This window comes from Saimiri boliviensis, chromosome 7, assembly GCF_048565385.1.
Source record: "Saimiri boliviensis isolate mSaiBol1 chromosome 7, mSaiBol1.pri, whole genome shotgun sequence".
Taxonomy (NCBI): Eukaryota; Metazoa; Chordata; class Mammalia; order Primates; family Cebidae; genus Saimiri; species Saimiri boliviensis.
The window spans coordinates 865120-879004 of NC_133455.1; the positions used below are offsets into that span (position 1 = coordinate 865120).

General features: G+C 62.8%; 1 protein-coding gene across 11 annotated transcripts in view; it reads left to right on the plus strand.

The window, feature by feature from the left end:
• Positions 1-13585, plus strand: part of FBRSL1 (fibrosin like 1) — an 82664-nt gene extending 69079 nt beyond the window's left edge. For 2 of the 11 annotated variants that reach the window (XM_074401996.1, XM_039471785.2), the window contains 12 exons: positions 253-321; positions 492-709; positions 1446-1502; positions 1694-1789; positions 3691-3759; positions 3891-3920; positions 4024-4095; positions 5942-6074; positions 10292-10387; positions 10604-10687; positions 10907-11114; positions 11715-13585. In XM_074401996.1, coding sequence (XP_074258097.1) covers positions 253-321; positions 492-709; positions 1446-1502; positions 1694-1789; positions 3691-3759; positions 3891-3920; positions 4024-4095; positions 5942-6074; positions 10292-10387; positions 10604-10687; positions 10907-11114; positions 11715-12306 — 1724 coding nt within the window. In that variant the 3' untranslated portion in view covers positions 12307-13585. Of the gene's footprint in view, positions 1-252; positions 417-491; positions 710-1445; positions 1503-1693; positions 1790-3690; positions 3760-3890; positions 3921-4023; positions 4096-5941; positions 6075-10291; positions 10388-10603; positions 10688-10906; positions 11115-11714 lie in introns of all 11 variants that reach the window. The other 9 variants (XM_074401992.1, XM_074401991.1, XM_039471786.2 and 6 more) reach the window with 9 other exon arrangements.
• The last annotated feature ends 300 nt before the right edge of the window (positions 13586-13885 follow it).

The window sequence follows — 13885 nt, forward strand, 5'->3', positions numbered from 1 at the left end:
CACGGACAGACGCGAGTTCGCCATGAGATGTGCGCCCAGGTGGCCTCTGGTGGGGGAGGAGGGGGCGCACGGCAAACAGGCGCCATCTCAGTGGAACCCCTACCGCGAAGGCCGCCTCCTCCTCCTCGGCCCCAGGCGCTTCCTCAGGCTCCGAGTCAACCCTGCCCAGGCTGGGGACAGCCCCGTGTCCCGGGATGGGACCAGGACGCTGGCTCCCGGGGAGGGGCTCACCGTGTTCTCTCTTGCCTCTAGATGCCAGCCTGTCGGTCTCATTCAGCCAGCCAATCATGTATTGCCAGCCTCATTCGGGGATTCTGATTGGTACTTGGTCACAGGCTCCTCTCTTACCTGCACCCCTGGGCCCGCACGTGGCGAGCGGCCACCCCGGCTTGGCCTGCCGACCCCGGGAGTGCCAGGTGACTATCCGCCTCGCCCCACCGGGAGCCCGCGGCCGACGTGCCTCTCTGTCTCTCTCTCTTTTTCTCTTGTAGATCACGAGCTGCTCAGGCAAGAGCTGAACACGCGGTTTCTGGTGCAGAGCGCCGAGCGGCCTGGCGCCTCCCTGGGCCCGGGGGCTCTGCTGCGGGCGGAGTTCCATCAGCACCAGCACACACACCAGCACACGCACCAACACACACACCAGCACCAACACACATTCGCCCCGTTCCCCGCGGGGCTGCCCCCGACGCCGCCCGCCGCACCCCCGCCGGTGCGTAGGCCCGCGTGCTGGCAGGGGGCGGGGTGGGTGTGGGGCGGGCACACGCAGCAGGCACACGCAGACACGCTCGCACGCACACCAGCCCCGGAGAAGGCAGGGGCCGGCAGCACCTCTGTCTGTCCGATCCCCAGCACACCCTCTGGCGTCCCCACCCCAAGTCATGCCCTGAGGTCCCACCCTGGGCTGTGTTCCTGGGCTTAGGCAGGCACCTTGTGCCCACGTGCGTGGGACACCCTTACACCTGTACTCGGTCCCCAGTGCCAGCGCTGGAGGCCCAGACAGGCCTGGGGGGCACAGGGACCAGGAGTCAGGGTGCCTCCCACTTCCCCCGCCCTGGAGGCTGGTCTAAGGAGGGAGCTGCTGGGGGCTCAGGTCTCCTCCACTCTTGGGTTTTGTTTGGAAACTGGCCGGTTTGTCAGTAACCCGTTGAATCCCCAGCCTGACCCAGCAGCCCAGGCTTCATGCCTCCAGCCTCAGCCAGGCACACACAGCTAAGCTCCCATCCCCTGCAAGGGGACCCTTAGAATGGGGGAGGACCCTGGTCCGAGACTGAGGTCAGAGCTGTGGGGCTGGCGCTCTAGAGGAGCCTGGGACAGCTGGCCGCCGCCTCGGGAAGCACAGTGCCATCCTGGTCACTGCCCAGCCCGGCCAGGTGGGCGGGGGCCAGGGCCCAGCGAGGGTGTCGTGTGTGTGTGGGGGGCCTCACCCTCCCCTCCTTCCCTTCCAGTTTGACAAGTATGCGCCCAAGCTGGACAGCCCCTACTTCCGACATTCCAGCGTGAGTGTGAGTGTCCCTGAGAGGTCCGTTGCTGAGTACATGGGCCCAGGCCACAGAGGGTGGGGCTGCTCCTCGCCTGGCCTGGTCCCTGCTGCGTGGGTGCCACCTCCTGGTTACAGGCAGAGGGTGATTTGGGGATCCGGGTCGTCACCCCGGTGATGGGGCCAGCCCCTCCATCTGCGCTCCTTCTCTTTCAGTTCTTCCCGTCCTTCCCTCCTGCCATCCCGGGACTGCCCACCCTGCTCCCACACCCCGGCCCCTTCGGGTCACTGCAGGGCGCTTTTCAGCCCAAGGTACCGCTGCCCTTGGCAGGTGGGGCGGGCACAGCAGGTGGGTGGGATTTTGGGGGAGTGCACGACAACCTCAGCAAACTCTCTGCCCACAACCCCCCTCCCTGTGCCCCCTCCCTGTGCCCCACTCCCTGTGCCCGCTGTAATCTGAGCGCTGGCATGAGTAGCCTCTGCTGGGGTGAGGGGCTCTGCTCTCTATGTGGCCACCATGGGAGGGGCAGGGGTCCGGACTGGGAGCAGCCCCAGGAGGTGGTGGTCGCCCACGAGGGGCTGCAGCCTCCACACAGAAGACACCGGTTCTCGGCAGGAGGTCCCAGCGTGGACAGCAGCCTCCCCAGCTGTCCACACTGCAAGGGACCTGGTTCTTATAGGACCATCTAGGCTGCAAAGGTCCTGGATCTTTTTTTTTTTTTTCTTTTGAGATAGAGTCTTGCTCTGTCGCCAGGCTGGAGTGCAGTGGTGTGATCTCGGCTCACTGTAATCTCTGCCTCCTGGGTTCCAGCTATTCTCCTGTCACAGCCTCCCAAGTAGTTGGGACGACAGGCTCGAGCTACCAAGCCTGGCTAATTTTTTGTACTTTTAGTAGAGATGGGGTTTCACCATGTTGGCCAGGATGGTCTCAATCTCCTGACCCTCATGATCTGACCGAATCAATCTCCCAAAGTGCTGGGATTACAGGCGTGAGCCACCGTGCCTGGCCGGTCCTGGATCTTTTATGCTTCGCACGTACAGGAGACCAGGGCTGTCCACACCGCAGGAAACCTGGGCCTTACGGGGCCTCCCACACTGCTGCAGGGGACACAGGTCTTACAGGACCATCCACAACACAAGGAGACCCAGGCCCTACAGGGTTATCCACACCGCAGGGGCCCCTGATGTTACAGGGTCGTCCACACTGCAGGGGCCCCTGATGTTACAGGGCCGTCCACACCACAGGGAACCCGAGCAGCAGGAGGTCATGTGCCATGTCCACCAGGAGAGAGGGAACCCTGTGGCCCTCATCACTGTCCCGGGCCTTGTGTTGTAACCCATCCCCCGTGGAGGGGTGCACAGCCCTTAGCCCTGAAGTCTCCTCACCTGTGGGCCTTGGGTTCTGAAGACGGCTGGGGCCATCCCCAGTGCCTGCCAAGCCCTTGGCCTCACGGGATGCTGCAGCCTCCCAGTCACTGCCCACAGCTGCCCTGAAGAGCCCAGCACGCACACCCGGGCTCACCTGGAATGCCCACGTCATGGATGGGCAGATAGAGCTTCCAAGGACGAGGCAGCCCTGGGCATCAGAGGGGCTGGGGCCCTCAGGCCACCGCGGTTGAGGGATTGAGAGGACGAATGGAGAAGGGACACGTGGTTCAACTGCAGGTGTCAAGCAGGGGTCCCCGAACTGGGACTCTGAGGGGCACTACGCTGAGCCCGGGAAGCCAGGATGCTGAGGCCCTGAGTCTGGGAGAGGGGGCATCCCGGCCATGCCCCAGCACAGCTGCTCCTGGGGAAGGCGGTGCCCGGAGGGAAGGGGCGGATGAGCCAGTCCGAGCAGGAGAGGTGCGAGGCGTGGCGGCCAGTCTTTGCCGTGGGACCTCCTTTCCCTGGAGTCCCTGGTGGGGAACGTGGCTCGTCTCCCCTCAGCCCGCCCAGGCTCACAGCAGCTCCTCTGGGCTGGAGGTGGGGGTCACCTGACTTGACCCCTGGCAGCAAGTGGCTTCCCAGGGAAGGTTGCCCGTTCACCCTGGCAGGAGCACCCTCTCACCATGGTGGAAACTGGCGGGCTGAGGGTGCGGTCTTCCTGGGTGACAGCATGGGGGGCCCCACAGCAAGGAAAAGCGGGGCACAGGCCCTGCCAGAACCAGGAGCCCCTGAGGCCTCGTGCCTGGGCAGCCTCACACGCACACAAGCTCGCTTTCTCCCTTCAGACTTCAAGCCCCATTGAGGCGGCCGGCCGGGCTGGTGCGGTTCACACACTCCTGCAGAAAGCGCCTGGGGTAGGTGTCCGCGGCGCCCGGGCCCCGCCCCAGGCGATGTCATGCCCCGGCCCAGCCCCGTGTGTCCCCTGCACCCCAGGACTCAGCCTCCCGAGGGGCCCGCAGCTAACGCTCCCATCCTGTCTCCACAGGTGTCCGACCCGTACCGGGCGGTGGTCAGGGTGAGTGTGGGCGGGAAGGCCTATGGCAGGGGAGGACCCCGGTGCCCCGGGGTGGCCGCGGGTGGGGGTGGCGTGTGCCCGCTGAGCCGCCGTCCCGTTGCAGAAGCCGGGGAGGTGGTGCGCCGTCCACGTGCAGATCGCCTGGCAGATCCACCGCCACCAGCAGAAGATGAAGGTGAGGCCCGAGGGCGCCGCCCAGGCTGGTGCCGCGCGTGTGTGGACGAGTGTGGAGCCCTCGCCAGCCTGGGTGGGGCCTAGGCCAGGTGTGAGGCTGTGTGTGTGCACGCGGTGCGTGGATGTGACCCTCGAGCGAGGTGCCTGTCCCTTCCTCTGCTTTACACGAGTCAGTGAGGCCGCGGGGCGGTGTGAGTGCCTGGGGCCGCAGGCCCTTCCTGTAGTGAGGGATGCTGGCTGGGTTGCGGGGAGCAGAGCAGGGGCATGGGGATGGCGCACCAGCTCCCCACGTCACTGGGGTGCACCGGGGTCCTCTGCCCTGCCCCTCCTCTGCTCCCTACGTGACTGAGTGCCTGCCGTGCTCCTGGGTCCTCAGCAGTGATGCCGGTAGACCCTGGACACTCACGGCTGCTGTGCTCCTGGGAAGGCTGAGGAAGGAGGTGGCCCCATGGGCAGCTTGTGAAGGCCCCACGGGGCTGGGAGCTTCAGGGCGGGAAAGGGTCTTGGGAGGACAAGACAGCGGGACGGTGGCCTCAGCCACGTGGGGCTTGCACTGTTCCGAAGACTCACGTACCTCCGCGCGTTAAGGTCCGTTACATCCTCGGTACCTTTTGGGAGAGGCCTCAGCAGGAGATGTCAGAGCGGAATCTTCTGTCTTTATAACTGCATGTCTGGGGGGCCTCTGGAGGGTGAAGCGGAGGACTCAGGTGCTCCCGGGGGGCTGCCTGCAGCACTGCTGGGAGACATCACACCTGCTGCGTCCTCGGGAACTTGGGGTGCAGTTGTTCCTCCGCGGAGGTCAGATCCCATGAGAGGTCCAGGGAGAGGGCGCGCGCGGTCGGCCCTGCCCCCACCTAGGGCCAGAGCTCCCCAACATCACCACAGCCAGCAAAAGCACGGCAGTGCCAGAATAAGTGACAGGGACCAGGAGGGGCCGGGCCAGGCTGGCCCGAGTGCGGGTCAGAGGCAGGACAGACGCAGGCAGCAGAGTCGCCAGGACCCAACGGGGTCTTGCTTGGCCACGCCCCTCCTGGCTCTGGGCCCCTCTGCTCCCAGAGGAGGGCACAGGTGGCCCTGGGCTGCCCCCAAGCCTGGCCCTGCCTCCCACAGCTGCTGGAGCTGCCCGGCCAGTGCAGTGGCCACAGCCTGGTAGCCACGGGGCCCCCGAGGTGTGGCCAGTGCAAGTGAGGGGCACACACTTTAGTTTTGTGTAATTTTAACAAATTTAACTTTGAAAACTGAAACCAGATTCTGTCACTGAGAAACTCTTAAGCATATTTGGAACAACTTGCGCGTGTGAGTACGCTTTTTCAGCTTTTTTTTCTTTTGATGACTCTGTCTCCCAGGCTGGAGTACGGTGGCGTCATCTCGGCTCACGGCAACCTCCACCTCCCAGGTTCAAGCAGTTCTCCTGCCTCAGCCTCCCAGGTAGCTGGGACTACAGGCGCCCACTACCACGCTCGGCTAATTTTTGCATTTTTAGTAGAGACAGAGTTTCTCCATCTTGGCCAGGCTGTTCTCAAACTCCTGATCTCGTGATCTACCTGCCTCAGCCTCCCAAAGTGCTAGGATTACAGGTGTGAGCCACCACCCCCGGCCAGAAAAAGGAAGTTATTTTCCATGACGTTGCGGCATCCCAGTTGAGATGTGTTCAGAGACTTAACCCTTTTTGCTGATCATGTGTCACATTTCGGTCAGCCTGAGTTAGAAAACACACCCTTGCAATTGATTCCACCTGGTTCCCCTCTGGACTGTGGCTCACACCCAGTCCCTGCGGCGCCCCCAGGCCTGGGCGCTGTGGTCAGGCCTGGTCCCAGGCAGGCGGCCGTGACACGCTCTCCTCCCAGCAGATGCAACTGGAGCCCCACAAGCTGGAGGTGGGTGCGAAGCTGGACCTGTTTGGCAGAGCCCCCGCCCCGGGCGTGTTTGCCGGGCTCCACTACCCGCAGGACCTGGCCCGGCCCCTCTTCCCCAGCACAGGTGAGACTGGGTCGGAGCCACGTAGGGAGCGGGGACAGAAACCTCCCGTTGCCGCCCGGCCGAGCCCGCCTTCCCGTGCCGGAGTGATGGTGCTCTGGACCTCGGCACTGATGCCAGGTCAGAGCCTGACCACTAGCCCACCTCTGCTCCCCACCAGCCTCCACAGAGCAGATGGGGGCCTGGGACTGGTGCTCCTCCCCACCACGTCCCGCCCAGTGTGTCCTGGTGGGCCTTCAGCCCACTCCACGTGGCTCTGAGGTGGCTGGTCCTGGGTGCCCCTCCTCTCTGCAGCTCCCTGTTCTGACCACCCGGCTGCACCAGAGGCAAAGGAGCGGGTGGCAAGGACCCAGGCCCGTGCCAGGCTGCCCCCTTCCGTCACCCAGCCTAGCTTTCCCTGGAGGAGTCTGGCTTCTTGCTGAACAGCAGGAAGCTGCTCTGATGGCCGGGCCCACCCCGCAGCGTGCCTTTCTCACGTGCACGGCTGCTCCAGGGGTCCCAGGACTGGTCCAGCTGCGATGATTTCTGGGGAAGAGTCCCAGGACTTGGCATATGCTGTCCTCTGTGGCTCGGCCGGGGTGGGGTCTGTGGGAAGCAGTGGGGGCTTCCCTGCTCTTCTAAGACCCCAGCCCCCCAGCAGCGCATGTGACCACACGTGTCGTCTGACAGCCGCGTACATAACACACGTGTGTGCGCACACATTAAGCATCCACATACAGATGCAGTTACATATACATCTGTGTGCACACACATGAAGTACCCCCATCCACATACAAACGGCTACACACAGGTGTGCACACACATGAAGTACCCCCATCCACATACACGCACGGTTACATAACACACGTGTGCACACATGAAGCATCCACATCCACGTGCAGACGCGGCTACATACGCGTGCACACATGAGGCATCCGCATCCACATGCAGGCATGGCTACATGCACACGTGTGCACATGTGAGGCATCTCCATCCATGTGCAGACATGGTTACATACACGTGTGCACACGTGAGGCACCCACATGCAGGCATGGTTACACACGTACGTGCATGGGTGTGCACATGTGAAGCATGCTCCTCCATATACAGTTGACCCTTGAACCACACAGAGGCTGGGGCAGTCCCCACCATGCGGTTGAAAATCCAGGTATAACTTTGACTCCCCAAAACCTTAACTCAGGCCGCTGTTGGCAGGAAGCCTCACCAATGGCATAAACAGTTGATGAGTACCGACCGTGTGTTTCACGTACAATGGACTGTATTCTTACAACACAGTAAACTAAAGACAAGAGAACCTCACGGAACAGCACGAGCAGGCATGGTGCTCACCCAAGGTCCCAGCGACTCTGGAGGTGAGGCGGGAGGGTCACTGGAGCCCAGGAGGCCAAGGTTGCAGTGGGCCGTGATGGCACCATTGCACTCCAGCCTAGGCAACAGAGCAAGACCGTCTCAAAAAAAAAAATCACAGGGAAGAGAAAATAGATGTGCCACTCATTGCGTGGAAGAGGATAAAGACCTTTATCCTCATCCTCACGCTGCGTGGGCTGAGGGGGAGGAAGGGCTGGTCTTGCTGTCTCGGGCAGCAGGGATGGGGGAGAATCCGTGTCCAAGTGGGACCCGCGCAGTTCAAACCCGTGTTGTTCAAGGGTCAGCTGCATGCACACGTGTACGTACACACACACACACGGGTGCACGTGGGCTCTGTGCTGCCTGTCCTGCCAGAACCTTCCCCAGCACCCACGTGTACACAGTGGTGTAGACAGCAGTGGCATCCCACTAGTCTGGGTTTCTCAGAAAGCGGACGTCCGGGCTGCAGTTCCCGGCTCTCCGCAGTGTGGCTCAAGCCCCCAGGACACCTGCTCAGTGTCCAGTTTGGGGCCCTCCCCAAAAACTGCCCACCACACTTGACTCTGCTCCTTCCCCGCCTCCCTTCCCTCCTCTGGACCCCTGGTGGCTGTCCCTCAGTGTCCTGCCATTTGTCCTGCAAGGTGGGGCCTCCTCCGTCCTGCAGACCAGTGCCACATCTGCCTCCACGTGCATGGCAGGTCTCGATGTCTGGCTGGCGGGGGCAGGGTCATTCCTTGTTGCTCTTTTTTCCCTTCTGTGTAAACTTTAAACCTGCCTGTTGGGTTCCAGCTTTTGCTGGAGCTGGGTTAAAGGTGCATACGTGAACCTGAGGGGAATCCGTATCTCTCTGGTGTCATGTTCCTATTCCTGAACATGCCGTATCATTTATTTAGGTCTTAGTAGAGTTATTCTTCGATGCTTTATATTTTACAATACTGTGATTGGAATCTTGAAGTTACATTGCTCAAGCTGTTGCTAGAAAATAGAAGGGCATGTCCGTTTTGCAGATGTGTGTGCCATCTCCTGATTTTGTGACTGGCAGTCTTGCTAAATTCTTACCAATGCAAAGAAGTGTGTCAATTCCCGTACACTTTGTGTGTGGAAAGCCACGTGTAGGAGTGGACCGTTTGCTCCCTGGCTGGAGTCGCCCTGCCCTTTGTTCAGATGAGCCTCCTTTCCTGCACTGCCAGGGAGGCCGCATTAGCCCTCCTCAGTGAGTTAGGGAGTTTCCTCTTCTGTTGTCCGGAGGAGCTCGTGAGAGATCCTGTCCTCACTGCTTTGAAGGCTTGGCAGGCTCATTTCTAGTCTGAAGGACTGATTTTCCCCTGGGGTATGGTACTCCGCAGCGTTCTGTTTCTTCTTGAGTCCGTTTTAGTGATCTGAGTGTTTCTAGTGAGTGGATTTTGGGCCGGCTCTGTCGCTGTTCACCTGTCACGCCCGAACCTGCAGGCCCCAGTCATTCTTAACACTGCTTGGCTGGCCGTCTCTGTTTCTCTTCATTAATCTCACCAGCAGTTGGTCTGTTTCACCCTTATTTTATTTTATTTCATTTTATTTTTGAGATAGAGTCCCACTCTGTCACCCAGGCTGGGGTGCAGTGGCATGATCTCAGCTCACTGCAACCTCCGCCCCCTGGGTTCCAGCCATTCTCCTGCCTCGGCCTCCCAAGGAGCTGGGATTAACAGGCGTGTGCCGCCACGCCCGGCTAATTTTTGTTTTTTAGCAGAGACGAGGTTTCACTATGTTGGCAGGGCTGGTCTCAAACCCCTGACCTTGTGATCCGCCTCAGCCTCCCAAAGTGCTGGGATTACAGGCGGGAGCCACGCTGCCCGGCCAGCGTCAGCCGCATTATAAAGGAGCAGCCTGGCCATGCTGCCCTCTCTGTGTGTGTTCTGGGTCCTGCCTTTTCTAGCTCGATCTGGAGGGTGACAGTATTAACTCCTGAGCTTCGCACAGCGCAGGCATTTGAGGCGATTGACTTCCTCCCCCACCTGCCACACTCGCTTCGACCGCCGTGTTTTCACGGCGTGGGGCGGGCTGTCGTCTTTGTTAGTTTAGAAGAGTGCCATTAGCGTTCGGGCACCACCAGAGCTGGGTGGTGACCAGAAGCTGTGGCCACACCTGCAGCACCCCACGTGGGAGGTGTGAGCACCCTGCTGTGGGGTCCCCAGGATCAGGGCTGGGAGGGAGCTGCAGTAACCTAGAGACGACACCCTCGTGGTCTTTACCAGAAACCTGCCCTCTGCGGTGAGGGAGGCCCGCCCCCAGGCGCAGGGCAGCCCCTGACCCAACAGCAGAGTCTCCTCCCAAGGCCGGGGCCGCACGTGGTTGCTCTCCACTGGATTCCAGGGCTTTCAGAGGGTTGTTGGGGGGCCAGGGCCAATGTTGCCATGGCGCTGTGGGCCGGGCCTGTGCCCAGGAATGCCATGAGGAGCTGCCATGTGCAGCACCCAAGACAGAATCATGTGCATCCGGGCCTGAGGCCCAGCACCACAGTAAGAAGTGAGGACCCTTTATCTGCTCCCAGGTGAAAACTCTGGGATAAGAGCTTCAGGAGCAGTCCGATCCAGGTGCGTCTTACTTGTGGACTTTGTCTCTGCCCAAGTTGGGGCTCTTTTGCTCCAAGGGCCGCACTCAGCCCCTCTTTCCTTCCCCCCTTGAGGTCCCAGGGTGGCTGCCGCTGCAGCCCGAAGTCAAAGCCCCAGATCGTGGGGTAGATTCCACCTCTTGACTCTGACTGGACACATTTCACCCCTCAGGGCATGCGAGACAACGGTGGGTGGGGGGTGGAGGTTCACAGAGGAAATTGGGGTTCCCCTGTGAGCAGGGCTGTAGACGAGAGGCCCTGGTGCTCTCTCCTGGCCTCTGTGAAGACTGGCTGCCACCCCTAGGTGCCGCCCATCCTGTCTCCAACCCATTTGGACCCTCAGCCCATCCCAGCAGCTTCCTGCCCACTGGCCCCCTGACAGGTGGGTGCCTCATACCAATGCAGCCTGGCTGGTTCCTCAGTGGCCTCGGGGTGGGGGAAGTAGGTGGGAGGAAAGGTGGCCCCGAGCCCCGGCGGGGAGCCCCTTGGGTCGTGTGGGCAGCACCTGCCAGCCCCAAAGCCTCTGCAGGAGCCCCACCCAGCCAGGTGAAGCCACAGCCCAGGCCTCACAGACCTGAGTCCGCGGTTACCCCCACAGACCCTTTCAGCAGACCAAGTACCTTCGGGGGCCTCGGGAGCCTGAGCAGCCACGCCTTTGGGGGCCTGGGCAGCCACGCACTGGGTGAGTGACCCGGCCTGTGCCCCCTCCCCCTCCCTGCTGCCCACGCCCCTCCCCCACACCTGTGTGTTCTGCAGGAACCCTGGTGTCTGGCTGACCTCCCTCCTCTCTGGGCTGGGCCTCCTTGGGGTACCCCTTCTCAGTGTCAGCCCACCTGAAACCCCTGCTGGATTCTTCTGGGGAGGGGACAGACCTGACCTGCTCCCTGGCCTCTGTCCCCAGCTCCCGGCGGCAGCATCTTTGCCCCGAAGGAGGGCTCCTCCGTGCACGGCCTGCCCAGCCCCCATGACGCCTGGAACCGCCTGCACCGGGCCCCGCCTTCCTTCCCTGCACCGCCTCCGTGGCCCAAGTCTGTGGATGCCGAGCGGGTGTCAGCCCTGACCAACCACGACCGAGAGCTGGACAGCAACGGCAAGGAGGAGCAGGAACGGTGAGTGTCCCCGGTGACCCCCGCCCCCAGTTCCCTCTCCCCCCGTTACCCTCCCCTCCCCAGTTCCCTCTCCCTCCCCCTCGTTACCTTCCCCCCCAGTTCCCTCTCCCCCTCCCCCAGTTCCCTCTCCCCCAGCCCCTCTCACCCTCCCCATCCCCGTTTCCTCTCCTCTTCCAGTCTCCCCCTCTCCGGATCCCCGCTTCCCTCCCCGCTCCCTCCCCACCCACCCGCTGTCCAGCTGAGTGCTGAGCCCCGACAGGGCCAAAGCTCTGCTCCCGCGTCTCCCTGGGGTGGGGCGGCCAGGCCCCGGGGAAGGGTGAGGGGGTGAAAGACCCCCCACAGGCAGCCCACACCTGCCGTCAGGGGGCCTCCAGGTGGCTGCGGTCCCACCACGTCCCACCACGGGCTGTGGGGGGGGCTCTGCGGGAGGCCCCCGTCCTTCCGGGGGGACAGCGAGGGGCCGAGGGGGCCGAGGTCGCTGCAGCGGCTCGTCCTGCCTCTGTCTCCCCCGGGCTGAGGTCTGGGGGGGTCCTGGGTGCCGGCGGGGTGGGCGCCGCCGGGTGGGGTCTCGGGAGTGACGGTCCCGCCTCGCCGCCCCAGGGACCTGCCGGAGAAGACGCGCCTGCCGAGCCGGGCCTCGCCCGCCACCCACGCCGGCCACGCGGTCGGCGGCCTCCTGCTCCGCGGCCAGGGCGAGCCGGGCCGGGCCGGGGTCCCCGCGGAGCGCGAGGCCGAGCCTCGGGTCAAGGAGAGCCGCTCGCCCGCCAGGGAGGACGGCGCCAGGACGCCCCACGGCGTGAGGGTCAAGGAGGAGCGCGGGGAGGACGAGGCGCCCGAGCCCCCGGGGGGCGCCCCGCACCCCGCGCCCCTGCAGCCCGGCCCGGGCCGCTTCGCGTGGGAGCCGTTCCGCGGCCTGGAGCTGCCCCGCCGCGCCTTCCCCGCCGCTGGGTTCGAGCCCCCGGAGCGCCCCTACCGCGACCGCGAGCCTCGCGGCTTCAGCCCCGACCGCCTGCGGCCGCCCCCCGCCCCGGACGCCCTGCACTTCCCGCGCCTCGCGCTGCACAACGCGCCGCCCCCGCTGGTGACCGCGGCCGCGCCCCCCACGCCCCCCGGGCCGCCGCGGAGCCGGACTACGCCGCTGGGGGGCGACTACTCGCCGTCCCGGAACCCCCCGGAGGTGGAGGCGCGGTAGTCCCGGGCCGGATTCGATCCCAGGACTCAGCACAGCTCCGCGCCCCGCCGCCCTCCGGGGTTCGGCGGAAAAAATGTGTTTGTACCTTTTCCCCCACAGATGAGAAGTGTTTTTAATGGATTTGTATTTTTCTTAATTTTATGCTCTTTAGACATTTAAAAGAACCAAAAAAGAAACTTTGGCTTCTTCGTTTTCGGTTGGGATTTGCAGTCCGACGGCCTCCGCTCCTCCTCCACGTCCCCAGGGTCTCTTTGTCTTATTTATGGAGAAAAACCGGTCACTTTGTCCAGCGCACTGTGAGGCCCCGCCCAGGCCCGCCCTGGCCCCCTGGTACTTGGAACCGAAGTTACAGATCTATATTAAAATAATAATAACGGTGTACACAACTTTGCTTTTTGCCTTATTCTATTATGCAGAAGTGTAAGAGGAGTTTTGGGTTTGTTTTTTAAAAAGCAACCGGAACGTGTAAATAGTCTGTTGATACAAATGTATGACGTTATTAAATTCTTAACGTAGATAGGCTTTATAAAAACGGTTTCCAGAAACCCCTCTGGTTGTTTGTCTAACAAACATGGTCACAAAAACCCAGGCGCTGCCAGTCGTCAGCGTGCTCAGAAGCTAACTGGCAGCGGCTTTCCGTCAACTATGCAAGCGCTCCTCGGTGGGCGGCGGCTCTGTTGGTGGCAGAGGAACCTTCCTCCTGCGACCCCCCAGCCCCTGGGTCCGTGGAGGGGTTGGGTCCCCCCAGCAGGGCCCCTGGGCCATCGGAGAGCAGCACTCCTGGGTGGCTCGCGTGGGCTTCAGGACTGGCTGGCTCCAGCCACAAGGGCGATTCCGTGGACGTTTGTGTGGATGGTGCAGTGTTCTCAAAATCTGCAGACCAGACTGGTGGAGTTTTAGAAGTGCAGGAGTCTAAAGGCTGATGACAAAAACAAACAAACAAACAAACAAACCTGCTGTTGTGTCTTCTCCCATCTGAGGCGTCAGCGTCGCCTCAGCGCGGCCCCCGCCTCCCAGGCCCTTGGCCTGGCCGCCTCTCGGTTTGGGTTTCGCCCTCACCCACGTGAGCCCCCACGTCCTGCCCTCCCCGAGGCCTTCTGTATCCCCCGCGTCGGGCTGGTGTCCCCGCCGGCGTTCCCAGCACCCAGCGTCGGCCTCTGGGCCACTCGCTTTGTTCAGTTCTGTGTCTCAGCTACGTTTCCACAGTGGACCCCGCTCGTTTAATTCTGTCCCCGTGTCGATCAGTAACTATGTAAATACAGCCTTGATTTGGATGAAACTGTGGTCGTGTGTTCTGTGTGGCGTTGGGGCGCTGGACTCTCCCAGGCTGACCCTGACAGCCGTAGGTTCCTCCTGCGGGTGCCTTGGGATGCCAGGCGCCTCAGCGGCCCCACGATGGTGGGTGCTATCGCCCCGGAGGTGAACAGGTCCTGGCTCCCTGGCCCCGCTGCCACCCCGGCTCTGCCGAAGCCCCTCCCCCCAGCGCCACCTCTTCCCCTCAGCGCCCCCTCCCCACCAATGCAACCTGTCCCCCCCACGCCCCCTCTCCCCCCCCGTGCCCCCTCTCCCCCCCCGCGCC